The sequence below is a fragment of the Canis lupus genome, chromosome 8 (genome assembly GCF_048164855.1).
Source record: "Canis lupus baileyi chromosome 8, mCanLup2.hap1, whole genome shotgun sequence".
In the NCBI taxonomy this organism is placed as follows: Eukaryota; Metazoa; Chordata; class Mammalia; order Carnivora; family Canidae; genus Canis; species Canis lupus.
In genome coordinates, this window is record NC_132845.1 from 68,039,951 (window position 1) to 68,058,545 (window position 18,595).

The following is an 18,595-nucleotide window of genomic DNA, read 5'->3' on the forward strand; positions in this document are numbered from 1 at the left end:
CAGCTGTAGTAGAATAGGTATCTCTTCTTTAAATGTTTGGTAGAATTGCCCTGGGAAGCCATATGCCCCTGGATTTTTGTTTCTTGGGAGATTTTTGATGACTACTTCAATTTCCTCGCTGGTTATTAGCCTGTTCCGGTTTTCTATTTCTTCCTGTTCCAGTTTTAGTAATTTTCAGGTTTCCAGAAATGCATCCGTTTCTTCTAAATTGCCCAATTTGTTGGCATATAGCTGCTCATTATACGTTTTTAAAATCATTTGTATTTCCTTGGAATTGGTTGTGATCTCTCCTTTTTCATTCGTGATTTTATTTGAGTCTTTTTTCTTTTTAATGAGGCTGGCTAGGGGTTTATCTATCTTATTAATTATTTCAAAGTACGAACTCCTGGTTTTGTTTATCTGTTCTACAGTTCTTCTGATCTCTATTTCATTGATTTCTGCTTTAACCTTTATAATCTCTCTTCTTCTGCATGGTGTAGGCTTTATTTACTATTCTTTCTCCAATTCTCTTAGGTGCATGGTTAGCTTTGTATTTGAGTTTTTCCAATTTTTTGAGGGAAGTTTGTTCCCTCTTAGGACTGCTTTTGCTGTATCCCAAAGATTTTGAATGGTTTCATCTTCATCTTCATTAGTTTACATGAATTTTTTATAGTCAATGATGTATTTTTTTACTTTTTAAAATTTAAATTCAGGACAGCCCTGGTGGCTCCGTGGTTTAGCGCTGCCTTCAGCCCAGGGTGTGATCCTGGAGACCTGGAATCGAGTCCCACGTCAGGCTTCTGGCATGGAGCCTGTTTCTCCTTATGCCTGTGTCTCTGCCTCTCTCTCTCTCTCTCTCTCTCTCTGATGAATAAATAAATAAAATCTTTAAAATAAAATAAAATAAAATTTAAATTCAATTTGCTAACATATAGTGTAACACTCAGTGTTCATCCCATCAAGTGCCCTCCTCAGTGCCCATCATGCAGTCACCCCATCCCCCACCCACCTCCTCATCTGTTACCCTTTGTTTCCCAGAGTTAGAAGTCTCTCATCGTTTGTCTCCCTTTCTAATTTTTCCCACTCAGTTCCCTTCCTTTCCCTTATAATCCCTCTCACTATTTCTTATATTCCATGTAGCAGTGAAACCATATGATGATTGTCCTTCTCTGATTGAGTTATTTCACTCAGCATAATACCCTCCAGTTCCATCCATGTCGAAGCAAATGGTGGGTATTTGTCTCTTCTGATGGCTGAGTCATAAATGGATGAATGGATAAAGATGATGTGATATATATATATATATATATATATATATGATGTGTGTATATATATGATGTATATATATGATGTATATATATGATGTATATATATGTGGTATATATATACATATATATGTATATGTGTGTGTATGTGTGTGTGTGTGTGTATATATATATATATATATATATATATACACCAACACCATGGAATATTACTCATCCATGTATCTTTTTAATCCTTCTCTAATTTCCTGGTTGACCCATTCATCTTTTAGTAGGATGCTCTTTAACCCCAAGTGTTTGAGTGTCTTCCAAATTTCTTCTTCTGATTGAATTCTAGTTTCAAAGCATTTTGATCTGAAAATATGCAGGCAATAATCCCAATCTTTTGGTATTGATTAAGACCTGATTTGTTACCCAGTATGTGGTCTATTTTGGAGAAAGCTCCATGTGCACTCGAGAAGAATGTGTATTCAGTTGCATTAGGATGGAATGTTCTGTATATATCTGTGAAATCCATTTGGTCAAGTGTATCATTCAAGACCCTTGTTTCTTTGGTGATGTTCTTCTTAGAATATCTATCTTTTGCTGAGAGTGCTGTGTTGAAGTCTCTTACTATTTTTGTATTATTATCTATGTATCTCTTCACTTTCATTATTAATTGATTGATATACTTGGTTGCTCCCACATTAGAGGCATAAATATTCATAATTGTTAGGTTTTCTTATTGGATAGACCCTTTAAGTATGATATAGTGTCCTTCTTTATCTCTTATTAGAGTCTTTGGTAAAAACTGTAATTTATCTGATATGAGGATTGCTACCCCAGCTTTCTTTTGAGGACCATTTGAATGGTAAATGGTTCTCTGCCCCCTCATTTTCAGGCTGGAGGCATCCTTAGGTCTAAAATGAGTCTCTTGTAGACAGCAAATAGATTGGTCTTGCTTTTTTTATCCAGTCTGATATCCTGTGTCTTTTGATGGAATTTTTTAGCCATTCACATTCAGGGTAACTATTGAAAGATATGAATTTAGTGTCATAGTAATATCTATACAGTCCCTGTTTTGTGGATTGTTTCTTTGGGCTCCATCTTCTCTTAAAGGGTGCCCCTTAATATTTCTTGCAGAGCCAGTTTGGTGGTCACATATTCTTTCAGTATTCTGGAAGCTCTTTATCTCTCTTTCTATTCTGAATGACAGCCTTGCTGGATAAAGTATTCTTGGCTGCATGTTTTTCTCATTTAGTACCCTGAATATTTCATGCCAGCCCTTTCTGGCCTGCCATGTCTCTGTGGATAGATGTGCTGTTAATATGATATTTCTCCCCATATAAGTTAAGAATCTCTTGTCTCTTGCTACTTAGGATTTTTATCTCTTTTATCTCTTTATCTTTAAAATTTTCAAGTTTCACTATTTTGTGTCAGGGTGTTGATCGGTTTTTGTGGATCTTAGAGGGTCCTCTCTATCTCTTGGATCTAAATGCCTGTTTCCTTCCCCAGATTTGGGAAGTTCTCACCTATGATATGTTCAAATATACTTTGTGGTCCTCTTTCTCTCAGCCTCTTCTGGAATTCCAATAAGACGAATACTCTTCCTTCTCAAACTATCATTTATTTCCCAAAGCCTTTACTCATAAGTTCTTGACTGTGTTTCTCTTTTCCTCAGCTTCCTTCCTTTCCATCTACTTGTCTTCTATGTCACTCACTTTCACTAATCCTAGCCATTAGAGCATCCTGTTTAGAATGCATGTCAGTTAAAGTATTTTTAATTTTGACCTGATTCTATCTTAATTCTGCAGTAATAGAATCTCTAGAGTCTTTTGTGATTTTTTCCCAAAGCCACCAGGAATTTTGTAATTGGACTTCTGAATTATATCTCTGACATGTTACTTAAATACATATGTACTAGATCTATGGCAGAGAATATTTCTTCCAGTTCCTTCTTTTGTGGTGAATTCTTCCTTCTAGTCATTTTGTCCAGTGCAGAGTGGCTTGATAGAAGTGATCGATTTTCTCTCTGTAGCATTTCAGCTGTTCTCTCTTTATATCTCAGGTTGGATTCATAGGTGTTCAGGTTTTTTTGAAAGTTATCGGGGTAAGTTTGGGGGACCAGATGAATCAAGGACTCTCACTCTTCCACCATCTTGTCTCCTCTCCCAAGGTTCTGCTTTCTTACATCTGCATTATCTGCAACTTGGGGACTTCATGTTGACTGGGTAACAAGTGCTAGAGTGTTGCTCACTTGCTTTTTAAGTGTTTGGCATGAACACATACATCTCCTCAGTTCACAGCTCATTTGCAAGTGATTTCCCCTAGGTTCACATGGGCTGGGAAATATGGTGGTCTACATGGGTATTGGGTGAACAGAGTGTTCTGAAACACACCCTATGAAGTATCAGGTTTTTTTTTAAGTATCAGTTCTAATTATCTTCATATAACAAGTCAGGAAACTGGGCTACAGAGAGACGACATAACATTCTTAAACTATCATATAACTAATGGTGAAGAAGCCAAGGTAGGAGACAGGTTGCCTGGATCCTGATCTACCTCTAACTTCTGCAATGTTGGCTCTTAAATATAACACCAAGTGATAGAGACATATTGCATACACTGTTTTCAGATCCCTGCCCAATCTGGAGTTCCCTACTTATGAAGGGAACCAGCTTCTGAGGCTGGAGGGGCTTATTTGGCAAACAGTGAAACCCTAAGGCAACAACTAGGAGACTTTTCCAACCACATAGGGTGGGGCTGAGAATAGGATTCTGATCCCCTTAACAGTGTTCCATTAGAACTGAAATTGTGTTCCTACAATTGGTAGCATCCAACCCTACCATTTTATGCCCTGTTTGGGTTGAAAGGAAACTGTGGCGCCCTGAAATATTTCTATTTTTGTATAAGATAATATTTATCTTCAAATATTGTATAGATAATTGAAGGGCTAGGAAGCAAGATATTTCAACTAAAAGAGTTTATGTGGATATAGGATATTTTCTGTTGTACATTCTCCTTCCTTGGTACAGATGTAAGTAAGGCCCCTCTTTTGAAAGGAAGGTGACTTCAGCATATTTCACTTAGAATAAGGGTCATGGTATATTAGTCACTTTATTCATATGAGGAAGAAACACCACTACCTAGTAGTGGGAAGGATTTCAGGCCGTTTATGGGATTGTCCCAGGTGTCTCCCCTAATTGTTACTATTGTACACGTGTCAGTGGGCCACTGAGCGGATCAAAGGACATGGTAGACAGTCAAATGATTATAAATGCCCTTTATCAAAACAAATGTTTCTTAGAGGTTTCTTTCTAACAGGTCAGCAGTAATGCTGATAAGGAGTTGAAATTTATCCCCCAAATCAATTTATCTACATCTGTTTCTTTCCTTCCAGGCAGCACCTACTTATGATACTCTTGTACAGATGGAGTATCTTGACATGGTGTTGAATGAAAGTCTCAGATTATACCCAATCACTGGTAGACTTGTAAGGGTCTGTAAGAAAGATGTGGAAATCAGTGGTGTGTTCATTCCTAAAGGGACAGTGGTGATGGTGCCAACCTTTACTCTTCACCAAGATCCGGATATCTGGCCAGAGCCTGAGAAGTTCCAACCTGAAAGGTACAGGGAATCCTGGAAAGGGGAACCCACCTTCATATTGGAGGATATTTTGAAATGTTCTTAGTATAGATGACAATCGTGTGGTTGTACAATGATTTATTTGTACATCTTTTTTTTCTTATAAGTATTTTTCTTGTTATGAAATGATGATTGTTGTCAAAATTTTATAAACTGTACACCCTAAAAGAGAATATTAAAGTCAATGTCAGTCCCAATACATCAAGATTATGAATAATGATACATATGTCCTTTGTGGACATTTAGAGAAATGCATAGAGGTGCATATATTGATTATTAAAAATTAAGATGGCATTATATTTTTTGAATGACTTACTTTTTATTTTTTTATTTTTTAAATTTTTATTTATTTATGATAGTCACAGAGAGAGAGAGAGGCAGAGACACAGGCAGAGGGAGAAGCAGGCTCCATGCACCGGGAGCCCGACGTGAGATTCAATCTCGGGTCTCCAGGATCGCGCCCTGGGCCAAAGGCAGGCGCCAAACTGCTGCGCCACCCAGGGATCCCAAATGACTTGCTTTTTAAAAGATTTTATTTATTTATTCATGAGAGACACAAAGAGAGAGACGGAGACACAGGCAGAGGGAGAAGCAGGCTCCATGAAGGGAGCCGGGTGGGGAACTTGATCTCGGGATCACACCTCGGGCCAAAGGCAGATGCCCAACTGCTGAGCCATCCAGGTGTCTCTTGAATTACTTAATGTAACATTAAACTATAACAACATCTATATTTGGTTTGTGATCATATGCATGTAATTTTCTTAACTACAACCTTATTGAAGGAAATAGGTCTTTTTCTTTTCCTTTAATTTTTTTAGTCCTCTTTACTATGAATTCACCTCCCATGTCCCCACATTCCATGTTTGCAAACCTTGGCCACCATTCTGCTAGCCTAAATGGGAGAGCAGAGTCTGTGGCTCGAGAGTTTACATCCCTAGCAGGAGAAGCAGCCTCATGAGGACAGAGAGGCACACAGGTCCTATGCTGTCTGTGGCTGCAATCCTGTGCAGCTCCCATGTTTGTTTGTTGTGGTTCGTCCAAAGCAAAGTCATCTGAAAAATCTGCTCTCTAGCTGTCTGAGGAGCCTTCTTGAAGGGGTCTTGAGCTTCCTCTTCTGGGAATTCAGAGCAGAGTCTGGCTTTGGGCACAACTTAAATTCTGCAAAAGTTGGTACTTTCCTGTTTATTATATTGGTGAGGAAATTTTGGAGTGAACTTTTTAGGGATCTAGACTTTTAGCTCCTGACTCTAAGCTCCCTGATGGCAGAGGCATTGTCCTGTTGCATGGTGTCCCTAGTGCTACCATCACATCTACATGTAATACTTCCTAAAAGAAGTCAGAATTGACCAATTGAGCTGTTTCTTGGATCAGAAGCCCTGGTGGTTCCCATTCCTGGTCACTCAGCAGTCCCCATTCCTGCCACTTCTCAAACAGAAACCAGAAGACCACTCCTGGTGCTTCTCTCTGATTCATTAAATCATGAGAGGAAGTGCTTACTTATATGTATTAGGGACTATGCCAGGCAGTGCAAGATTCATGTATTAAAAATGGCTGTTATGGAGAATTTTTGACACATACAAAGGGATATTCTAGAAAAACACGTCTAAGAAACACTTTTAATGCATATGTGCCCATCACCTGCCCAACAACCACTAACCATGTCAGCTGCCCCATCCACAAACCTTCGCAATTCCTTGTCTGATTCCCATATTACATTAAGGCTCATCATCTATAAACACACTCCAGTATGTTCCTCATAATATATGGAGTTTAAAAAAAAATACCTACTGAGAATGCCATTATTACCTTCACCAAACCCACATTTTTCCTTAATATAAATATTGAGGAATGAGTTTTTAATAAAATATAAGTCTAACCTTCAAGGAATTTATAGCCTCATGGAACAGATAGGCAAGATTTCAGTTATTTCACTCGTTATACATAACCGTGAGTATGAGCATAGTAGAGTAGCAACATTTGCCCATGCATATCATCTAACATGCTATTATTTGGAAGAGGGGTACTGCTGGGGAAGAGGGGGAAGTGAAGGGAAAAATAACAATACAAATCATGGGTGACATTTTTCCTGCTTCTTTTGTCCATGGATATGTGACTAACATAAGTCAGTGGGGGCAGGATCCTAACTTTCCTTCAATCAGTCATATTTTCTGCTCACCTTTCAGAGTGTGAACAACTCACCACCCTGAATGTAATCCCAGTGTTCAAGACAAATCTTGTTTTCAACAGCATTCATCTCATCTCCTAAACAGTACCGAATGCTCCCATAAGGAAGGGGTATCCAATTATCTATAGCTAAAATTGTCGCTACAGAATAAACACGGCAGGATTTCAGTAACCAGTCCATCAAAGTTTCCTATATACTCCTGGTTGAAAACTCCTAACATGTACCTCTTGTGGTTTTTATGTTTCACTAACTTGTTTCCAACTTGTATTGTGGAACCAGGTTCAGTAAGAAGAACAAGGACAGCATAAATCCTTATACATACCTGCCCTTTGGAACTGGACCCCGAAACTGCCTTGGAATGAGATTCGCAATCATGAACATGAAACTTGCCCTCATCAAAGTCCTGCAGAACTTCTCCTTCAAACCTTGTAAAGAAACACAGGTCAGAAAGAGAACTTTCTGCATAAATAGTATTTTATTGTTTTTTTTTTAACTAAGGGATATCAAATGGATGTGGGGGGGGCTCATTTATCCTTAATAATTTGTCCTATTTCCTGGAGAATCTATTTGGAGTCATTTGTGGCCTTTTAAGTGTCCTTCAGCTCCTGAGTGCATGTCTGTGTCTTATGACCACACAACCATAAGGATCATCTATCTATTCAGTGCAGTTCACAAGATATGATTATGCACAGACCTTTAACTTCAGCAATGTTTTAAATTTCTTTCAAGTCCACTGAAAGGAAGGGAACAAGCTGTGTACAGTCATGACATGCAGTGTTTACTGCGACATGACTTTTGAAGGATGCTCTTCCCCACCACAACTTACAGATGCTATCAAGACCGTGATTCTCAACCCATGGTTCTATATTGGAATCAGTGGGTTCATTAAAAATCCTGGTGTCCAGGTCATCTCAGAAATTCTAACATAATTCACACAGTGTCTGGCTTTAAAAGTACCTTCATTGATTCTCAAGTGTAAGCAAGGTTGAGATTCACTGGTTTGAAGCATTTCTGCCAGATGTGATAGACTACCATGGTCCAGGCCATCCTGGCCACTTGGCCCCACCTTCCATGAACCCCACTGACAGGAGGTTCTCCCTTTCTAACCCAAACTGCCATCATGAATGGATGTTTCCACTGGGAGAAGTGACAGGATCATTAGCAGGGAGGATGGCCATAGAATAAAATACATAATACCCACTCAGGATGACCTTCCAAACTTCAACATACACAAGTTAACTCTGTATTGCTTTTCAAAATTGTGTGCCATAATGGCTAAAAATCTGTCCTAAATTTTAAACACTCATCCTTTTTACTTAAAATCTAAATCAAAAAAGAACACAAACCAACATGAGTTTGTCTCCAGCCTGGTACAGAGTGAGTACTCAATAGATAATCTGTTGAATGTTCCATGCTCCAGTCTTGACAGCTTACCGAGTAAGATAAAGAATAAGAGATATAGGATGCTAAACCGAGAGTACTTACATATTTGTAACACATTAGTGTCCTTCATGTATCTTGCTTACTTTGCATCTGTCATTGGCAGGGCTTCATTCCTGGCTCTCATTTGCTGGTTTAACTGTTGCAGATTCCCCTGAAATTAAGTTCTCAAGGGTTAATTCGACCAGAAGAACCCATTATTCTCAACGTTGAGCCAAGAGATGGGAGTGTGCGTGGAGCCTGAATTTCCCTAAGGACTTCCCTTTTGTTCTTCGAGAAGCTATATCCCAGAACACCACAGACCTCAATTTCCTATGTGAGTAAAACCCAGAAATGAAGATGGGCTTCATTTACTGCCCATGACGGATGACTAGAGATTCTGTACATGCCTTCAGCTTTGTCTGGTGTCTGTGTGGAGCATTATATATTGTGGAGAGTAAACTAGACATGTAGATGCAGTCTATCTGGTTCACACAGACTACCCCCAGTTTGTGCCATCTACTCCCCTGAGCACTGATCAAGAATAAAATTTTCTCAACTGTTTTATCAACAAAATTTGATGGAAACAATGGTCACTGTGATAGTGACATTTATATCATGTCTTATTTTATATTACATATTAAATATCATACTGAGGATGTCAGTCAATATCCTCTTACCAAAATATTAACTTATGCCTTCATGAACATTAAGGGGGGAATCCATAGAACTGATGAGTGAGAGCCAGTGGCTGAATATTTGACCATCACAGTCATTGGGTAGTTGGGCCTTGTTCAGAACTCCAACGTGATCTCTTAAGGTAGATGAGAGTCAATCCACTATGACTTTGCTCATTGCTCAGCAAGTATATTCACAGTTTAATTCTACAGATTTTGGAGCACATGTGTTATTTTTATTACACTTAGTTGAAGTCCTTATTATTCTATCATTAGTTTTTATTTCATGTTTTCATCTCATCTGCCTTGATGTTCTAGTAGACCGGGCACATGCTTTGTCTTTGTGTTCCATCCTCAGCTCCTAACTGTCCTGACACAATGAGCATTGAATAAGAGATTGTGATTGGCCAGATGATACCAAGTGAAAGGCTTTTAGCTCTTAGCCCTTCAGTTGGTATCAGAAGCTGTACAGGAGTCTTCCTATTTTTCCCTCCACTCCTGCCTCTTCTTTTCTCTTCTCCTCTCCTCTTCCTTTTTTTCCCTCCCTAGATAAGTCAGTCCTAAAGTCAATAGGTGGAGCACAGGCAGGTGAGCAGCCCCACATTGAGGGCCAGGGGCAGACAAGAGATCACAGAGACTCCCAAGTTATAGATTCAGTAGGGTGGGATGGTGTCCACATGGAGGAGCTGCCTGTCATAGGTGTGGGAGCTCAAGCTAGGTGAGAAGGGTACTCACACAGAGAGTGGCCTGTTGAGAGCCCCCAGAGTCTAAATACAGAGTAGAGAACCCAAGTAGCATGAAGGTGACATCCATGAGTGTTAAGCAATGGAGTAGGGATTAGTTACATAAAGAGGGATTGATCAGAGAAATAAAGATTTTATCTTATTATTTTATTTTTTTAGAAGCTTTAAAGCAAAAGGGTTTCAGGAGTTTCTCACTGTTGGAGAACTGTGTCACTTATTTGGAAAAGGAGAGAGCCAAATGAATCTGTGTATTCAGAGATTGGAAGTCCGTCAATATAAAGTCAGGCTTTTTGATACATAGATGATAAACTGATAGAGAGCAATTAAAATATGTATATTTACCTTTCTGTGTGTAAAAAACACATTTTCTCTACCTCTTCTACAAACAGTTTTTAGAAACAGTGACATTGTAAGACTATAAGCACATCTTCTGCCCAGATCTTGCCTTATAAATGTCATTTTCCTGAAAAGAACTAGGACCTTTCAGAAAAAATGGCTGATTCCAGGCTGGCAGAGCACATGATGAGCCTGGAGCATGTTTTGCCTACACAGTGACGAGGACATGTCCACAGAACACAGAGCCAGCCTGAAGGGCTTCATCCACCCATCAGAAGCAATTTGGGCTCATGATAACTGACAATATGAAAGGATATGACTTGTTTAATAAAATAGGAATACAAAAATACACACAGATGTAGATAATAACAGAGGTAGATTACAGTTGATGAGGACACTCACACAGTTTCAAAGTATCACCACTCAAACACCCATGAGTAACTGAAGAAAGAGAGGTTCACAGAGCAGAGATTTGGCAGACAAGTGAAGGTCATCAGGAACAGGAGGAATTGATGGGGCATCACCTAATAGGATGGCATAAGAAGATCTCAATATCACCTCTGAGATATTCTTGCCAGGGATGCAAACCTGAAAGAAATCCTGAAAAAAATAAGACAAATCCAAATAAAGAAATATCTATGCCTAATCTGTAACTTGTGTGTAATCGTCTAAAAAGTCAGGGTCATGGAAGTAATAAAAGAGAAAAAACAAGCCCAAATTGGAGACACTTGGCCCCCAACCCTACCTCATAGCAAACCATGACTAATGACAGTTTCCACCTATCCCAGGAAGGTAAACTTTTAAGTTTCCTAATGGGCACTAGTGAGTTATCTTCAGGATAGAAACCCCAGAAATAAAGGATCCTGGCCTGAAACAACCCTTTCTTTTCCTTCTACGCACTTCTTGCCCCACCCTCCTTCCTAGAAAACCCTGCATTTTGTACACCTCCTGAGAGAATTTGTCTATTTGCCAGGTGGGATGTGCCAATTCACCAATCACTTAATAAAGCTGATTATATCTTCAACTTGTTTTGCTGGAATTTTGTTTTTTAATGAAAGCCAGAGACAAACTAAGGAAGTGTTCCAAACTGAACTAAAGTGACTATAGAGGGTGACATGTAACCTCAGCATGTGAGCAGGGTCCTTCTGCTATAAAGGATATTGTGGAGACAGTTGGGAATTGAGGGCTCTGATGGTTACATGGCAGTAATGTGTCAGCCTCCCCTTTCTGACTCTGATGGAGAATCTCTTTGTAGGAATTACAGGGGATTATGAAACATCAGGTCAGTAATTTACTCTGAGATGTGTTGGGAACATAATTCTTAAAATAGATTCTTCTGGAAGGTTGTGATTGTTTTGGGGAGTAGGTCACAAAAGCACTTTGAGCCTAATACAGCTCTCCCCAGCTCCTGCCTTAGTCTGACTTGTATTATTTGATAAAAACAAGGCAGCACCACACAGTGATGAGAGATGGGGAGCTCTAAGGCTGGTGCTCCTGGGCTTAAATCCCAGCTCAGTCCAGAACTGAGCCTAAACTAATCGCTTTGGGTAAATGAGGAAAGATGCCCGCTTTACATAGCTGGGCCTACAGGGCTTGGGCCACACTCCACTACAGATATTTATACCTGAGACCTTGAACAAATTACCTAGTACCTTACTGTTCAGTATTTAGTGCCCCAGATTCCTAAAATAGGGGCATAATGCCAGTGCCTATCTGACATGACAGTGAAACCAGATGATGTAGTGAGTTATTTAGGACACAGCACAGAGCATGCAGTGAGCACATAATCAGTGTCAGCTATGACTTTCATAGCTGTATTATCCTCAGTCCTCAGGAGGCCAGGTTGGTTTGATCTTTGGGCTCCAACCTAGTCAAGTCCATCTTCAAATCTGCCATTTGGGAAAGTATTTGCATACATCTTTCGAGAGGTTTAATTTAACTACAAGCTATTGATGTCTCAGCTGATGTTGTTCGGGAATTTTCTTTAAAAAAAAAAACGATTTTATTTATTTTTTCATGAGAGACACAGAGAGAAAGGCAGACACATAGGCAGAGGGAGAAACATGTCCCTCTGGGAGCCTGATGCGGGACTTGATCCCAGGACCTGAGGATCACACACTGAGTCAAAGGCAGACGCTCAACCATTGAGCTATCCAGGCATCCCACAGTCAGGAAATTTCTAAAGAACAATATAAACAGCCCCATTCTAGAAAAGCCTTTGTCAAGAGAGAATAATGTACATCACTGAGATGGAGTGGGACAGTTTCAACAGGGGGCGCCCTCACCCCTACACAGATCCAAAGGAAGAGATGGACTTGACCTTGCAAGGACTTGTCCTTGCTGTACTTTAGTATCCCAACTGCAGGAATAAGGGATCTCCTTGTCACCACAACTCCCCACTCCTCCCCACAAGAGCTCTGCAAATGAGAAGCTGCCACACTTCTAACTCCGGGGTTACTCCAATGAACTCCAGTTTATAACAGCCTTCCCAGCTTCCCCTTTTCTCCTGATAGAAACATAGTGTGGAGTCCACTTTTTGGCAAACAGGCTTCAGGCAATGGATTATTGGAAGGGCCCACAGTGAACCCCCGGCTGAATAGCAACACGCCCATCAGAGGATATACCTCCAAATATCCATAAGGCCCTAACTTACCCATGGGCTACTTACAAGCAGGCACAGTTACCAAAAAAGGGAAATTGCCCTAAGTCCCCATACTTCCCCAGCTTCCCTCTTTAAAACCAACCCCTACAGGCACTTGACAGGATGAGCACTGGGTGATATGCTATATGTTGGCAAGTTGAACTCCAATAAAACATAATTAATTAATTAGTTAATTAATTAAAACAACCCCCACCCACTGCCTCCTTGCAGACAGCCTCTGGTTTGCTGTCCTGCCCGCTGCTCCCTGGGGGTGTACCCAATAAACTTCTTTTGTGTCCTTTGCTCTGCTTCATGTGAATTCTTTCCTGACTTGTGTCCCGGCTTCCACACAATCCTCACCCCACATTTGGGGGCCCCCATGCCCCCAGGACAGATACCCCGATTATATACCACCTTTGGGGGCTGCACACGGGGAGTCTGTGCACCCCCCATTTGGAGGAGGGAACCCTCACACAAGGAGCCTTTGCCAGTCTGAGACTCTCCCCGTATTCTTCAGGAATTTCTCCAGACTTTTCATCATGGACACACTCTAGTCCTCAGGGGGCTGATGACCTCTGGTGGAGGTGACTCCTCGGGTCCGAGGGGGAAGGAGCCCCAACGCCGCTGCCCAGAAAGGTGAGGGATTTCCCCTCCTGCTCTTCGGAGGGACACTTTCTGCCTCTCCTATTTGGGATCCTTCCTCAGTCTAACTCTAGTACTTCTCACACAAGGGAAGGTGTCTGGCTGCGGATGGCTCTCAGGTGTGGTCTGAGAGCTGAGGGCCAACAGGTGAGACTGCCCGCCATCCAGGGCGAAGCACTCCTTCCCTCTGCTTTCCTGCTCTGCCTGCAGTTCTACTCCCAGAGGCCTGAGCAACTGTCCACTGGCCCCTGGCAAATCCGTGCACCTTACAAACTCAGCTGGGAGCCTTTCCTGAGGCTGGCGACTCTCAGCCACCTGGTTTCCTTGGTCTCCACCGGAAGTCCAGCTGCAGTCCTGATCTGCGGGCAAAGCTGTTCCTGGTGTGAGTGGTGAGCCTTCGCGCTCCTCTTCCCAGCGGGTCTGGCCACACTGGTGTCTGGCTCTCCTTGTTGCCAGAGGATGTCCCCAGGGAGTGCTGTGGGGTTCCCGTGACCCTCTCTGTGGTCATGATGTAGTTTTGGAGTGTAGGTGAGGTTTGGCAGAGTGAGATCTGGAGCCCACAACCAAGAAAGAATTCTTGAGATGTCTTTGATGCAAAATGGTGGTTTTATTAAGGCAGGGGTACAGGACCTGTGGGCAGAAGGAGCTGCTGCCCCACGGTTGTGAGGGGTGGCTGATTATATACTTGGGAGTTGGGGGAGGTAAGGAAAAGGAAGGTTTTCAAAAGAATTTTTGTATGCTAAAGAGGACCTAAAAAATATTAGAAACCTTGCCATTGTCAAGTTAAGATTGTCTTTCCCTTTAATAAAGCATTAAGATAGTTGGGAGTTTCCTTCTGGAAGTTAGGTTATTGATAAGAATGTTTTTTGTCTTATAAATCACTAAGACATTTTGTAAACTGAGGGAAACTCATGTGTATAGGATTATAATCTCTATAAATTAACTATTTGTTTTTTCTTCCCCTTAGCTTTAGGGTAGCCAGGAGTGCCTGAGGAATGTCACACATATTCCAATGGGTGGGGGGGAGTGTTGTTTGTGGGGTGTCAGCTTGTGCTTTGTCCTCAGCTAGGCTTCTGTTCCTTCATCAATGACATGCCACCAGAAGTCGGTTGCCAGGTATAGGACTGGTCTTTTTCCAGGTCAGGCAGGTCACTCTGTGAAATGTTGACCTCAAACCAGAGTTCCATTCCCTTTTGTGATGTTCCCAGTGGGAATCGGCAACCTGTTTCTCCCACAATGGGAATCTTTGAGCTGTGTTCTTAAAGGCTGGAAGAAATCTGAGGTGTCTGGGTGGTTCAGTCAGTTGAGCATCGGACTCTTGGTTTTGGCTCAGGTCTTGATCTCAGGGTGTGAAATTGAGCCCCACATTGGGGGGATGAATGAATCTCAGCAGGGAGTCTGCTTGAGATTCTCTCCCACCGCTCCTCTCCCTCCTTCTCTCTCATATGTATATACTTTTTTTTTAAGCTGGAAGAAATCTGACCCCCAGGGACTGAAGAAAAATATCTCATCTTTTTATGACTCCTGCCCTCAGTACAAACTCCCAGATCAAGACTATGGCTTTCCACAGAACTCTCTTTTAAGATTCTGTTTTCTATAAGTCAATCGGAGAAGGACAAACATTATATGGTCTCATTCATTTGGGGAATATAAAAAATAGTGAAAGGGAATAAAGGGAAAGGGGAAAAATGAGTGGGAAATATCATAAAGGGAGACAGAACATGAGAGACTCCTAACTCTGGGAAATGAACAAGGGGTGATGGAAAGGGAGGTGGGCGGGGGGTGGGGGTGACTAGGTGACGGGCACTGACAGAGGCACTTGATGGGATGAGCACTGGGTGTTATTCTATATGTTGGCAAGTTGAACACCAAAAAAAAAAAAAGATTCTGTTTTCTAGCTTGATCTCCTATGCTGGAACTCCTCCCAGGGGTCACAAGTCCTATACATGCCTTGCTCAGTGTCCTAGCCCTAAACCAGGACCCTGATCTAAGAACCTCTTGCAGAACATCTTTGGTCTCTAACCAGGCTAACCAGCTGCCTTCCAGAACTGACTAAAAAGCTCCATTCAAATTAGTAAGATGGAACTAAATGAATTGAAGATTATTATACTGCTGTGACTCTTGTTTGAAATGTAGCTGGTTCTCTAATGTTTGCTCTTCCAGATTAAGGAAACTTTCTCCTAAGATATCTATGGCTTATAGAAATGTGAACAAATGGAAGCATCTAACTTTTCTCTCCAAAAAGTCTCAGAGAGTATTCTTTCTTTCATGGCAGTCATAATCGTTTCCATAAATTCAATAAGCATCTGTTCTCCTTGTAACAGGACACCAATGGAAACTTTGGTTATTTTAGCAAGACTTTGACTGGAATGTCATAGTTGAGAGACACACATAGACTCAGATATGAACAGACAGCTTTAAGGAACTGAAGTTGACTTTATGGATCCAATAAAGCCCCTTGGAAATGTTGGCCTGATACTTTGCTTCCAGGGTTTCCAGCAGCCTTACCAGGTGAGTAAAGAATGTCACTTTCTGGGGGGGATCCCTGGGTGGCTTAATGGTTTAGTGCCTACCTTTGGCCCAGGGCATGATCCTGGAGTCCCAGGATTGAGTCCCACATCAGGCTCCCTGCATGAAACCTGCTTCTCCCTCTGCCTGTGTCTGCCTCTCCGTGTGTGTCTCTCATGATTAAATAAATAAAATATTTTTTTAAAAAAAGAATGTCACTTTTTGGCAGGTGCAGGAGCCTCAGGATATGTTGGGACCTCAAGAAGAGGAATTTGTCCAAATATATAGGTATTGAAGGCATGTCTGATGGTAATTATTTGGCTTGGCTTCTGGCCTAGAAAGGCCTGAAAGTTCAATCAAGATTCCTTATGAAAAATTCCATCAGGGCACTTTGGTGGCTCAGTGGTTGAGCATCTGCCTTCAGTGATCCCGAGGTCCTGGGATTGAGTCCCACATTGGACTCCCTGCAGGGAGCCTACTTCTCCCTCTGACTGTGTCTCTGCCTTTCTCTGTGTGTCTCTCATGAATAAATAATTAAAATATTTTTAAAACATGCTTCAGACAAACAAAAACAAACAAAAATAGAAAGCTTTAACAAAGAAATAAAAAGCTTCAGCAATGAATGAATATCAATGTTAATATTCTGGTTGTGATATTGTACTCTAGTTTCATTCAGTGTTACCATTGGAGAAAGCTAAAGGGCACCCAAGATCTCCTTGTGTTATTTCTCACAACTACATGTTAATCTACAGTTATCTCAAAATTTAAAAATTATTTCTAAAGACTGTATTTATTTGAGAGACAGATAATGAGAGAGAGAGCATGAGCAGGGGGAGAGGGAGAAGCGGGCTTCCCCTCTGATCAAGGAGCCCCATGCAGAGCTTGATCCCAGAACCCAGGTGCCCCTCAAAATTTGAAAATTAATTTAAAAACTACACAGCTCAGATTTAGGAAGGCAGATGGAAACAGAATTTTTAGTGTCAATTAACACCTAGAAACTTGTGCTTACTGAAAATGAATGTGTCACTATTTTGTCTTATCTCATTGTTGGTGATACAGTCATCCATTCAACAAATAACTGTATTTGGGGACACCTGGGTGGCTCAGCAGTTGAGTGTCTGCCTTCAGCTCAGGGCATGATCCCACGGTACTGAGATCAAGTCCTGCATTGGGCTCCCTGCATGGAGCCTGCTTCTCCCTCTGCCTCTGTCTCTGTCTCTCTCTGTGTCTCTCATGAGTAAATAAATAAAATGTTTTTAAAAATTAAATAACTGTATTTGTATTCAACAATATGTGGATTCAACAAATATATATTGAGTGCCTATTAGGTGTGATATACTTATATAATATACATATATAATATACAATGTACCTATATAAGAGGAAGTAGTGTTAATTACAAATAACATTTATTAGGGCAATGTTACAGGTACATACACATGTACTCTTCTTTTTTCCATAAAAAAAGCCTATGGGGTTTGGTGTTATCATCATTACCATTTTATTTATTTTTTAATAATAAATTTATTTTTTATTGGTGTTCAATTTGCCAACATACAGAATAACACCCAGTGCTCATCCCCTCAAGTGCCCCCCTCAGTGCCCATCACCCATTCACCCCCACCCCCTGCCCTCCTCCTCTTCCACCACCTCTAGTTCATTTCCCAGAGTTAGGAGTCTCTATGTTCTGTCTCCCTTTCTGATATTTCCCACACATTTCTTCTCCCTTCCCTTATATTCCCTTTCACTATTATTTATATTCCCCAAATGAATGAGAACATACACTGTTTGTCCTTCTCCGATTGACTTACTTCACTCAGCATAATACCCTCCAGCTCCATCCACTTTGAAGCAAATGGTGGGTATTTGTCGTTTCTAATGGCTGAGGAATATTCCATTGTATACATCAACCACATCTTCTTTATCCATTCATCTTTCAATGGACACCGAGGCTCCTTCCACAGTTTGGCTATTGTGGACATTGCTGCTAGAAACATTGGGGTGCAGGTGTCCCGGCGTTTCATTGCATCTGAATCTTTGGGGTAAATCCCCAACAGGGCAATTGCTGGGTGGTAGGGCAGGTCTATTTTTAGCTCTTTGAGGAACCTCCACACAGTTTTCCAGAGTGGCTGCACCAGTTCACATTCCCACCAACAGTGTAAGAGGGTTCCCTTTTCTCCACATCCTCTCCAACATTTGTGGTTTCCTGCCTTGTTAATTTTCCCCATTCTCACTGGTGTGAGGTGGTATCTCATTGTGGTTTTGATTTGTATTTCCCTGATGGCAAGTGATGCAGAGCATTTTCTCATGTGCATGTTGGCCATGTCTACGTCTTCCTCTGTGAGATTTCTCTTCACATCATTACCATTTTACTGTGAGTATAAGTTTTTATAAGTTAAGCACACGACTTTCAAAAATGTGGAGTCAACAGGTGTCAAAGATTTTATTCAACTGTTAAGTAATATGGAGATCATAAGAGAAAACTGCTTCCAAGGGCTTTTGTAAAACAGAAGTTTGTAGAGTTCATCAGTAAAGGCATTTTTGACAATACATCAAGAAAAGAATGTGAGAATAAG

At 41.0% G+C, this 18,595-nt stretch overlaps 1 protein-coding gene across 4 annotated transcripts in view; it reads left to right on the top strand.

Annotated features, from left to right (window-relative positions):
- The window catches only part of LOC140638923 (cytochrome P450 3A12-like), a 43,252-nt gene extending 32,371 nt beyond the window's left edge, over positions 1 to 10,881 (top strand). For all 4 annotated transcript variants that reach the window (XM_072837029.1, XM_072837028.1, XM_072837030.1 and 1 more), the window contains 3 exons: positions 4,624 to 4,850; positions 7,333 to 7,495; positions 8,642 to 10,881. In XM_072837029.1, coding sequence (XP_072693130.1) covers positions 4,624 to 4,850; positions 7,333 to 7,495; positions 8,642 to 8,737 — 486 coding nt within the window. In that variant the 3' untranslated portion in view covers positions 8,738 to 10,881. The remainder of the gene's footprint in view (positions 1 to 4,623; positions 4,851 to 7,332; positions 7,496 to 8,641) is intronic.
- The last annotated feature ends 7,714 nt before the right edge of the window (positions 10,882 to 18,595 follow it).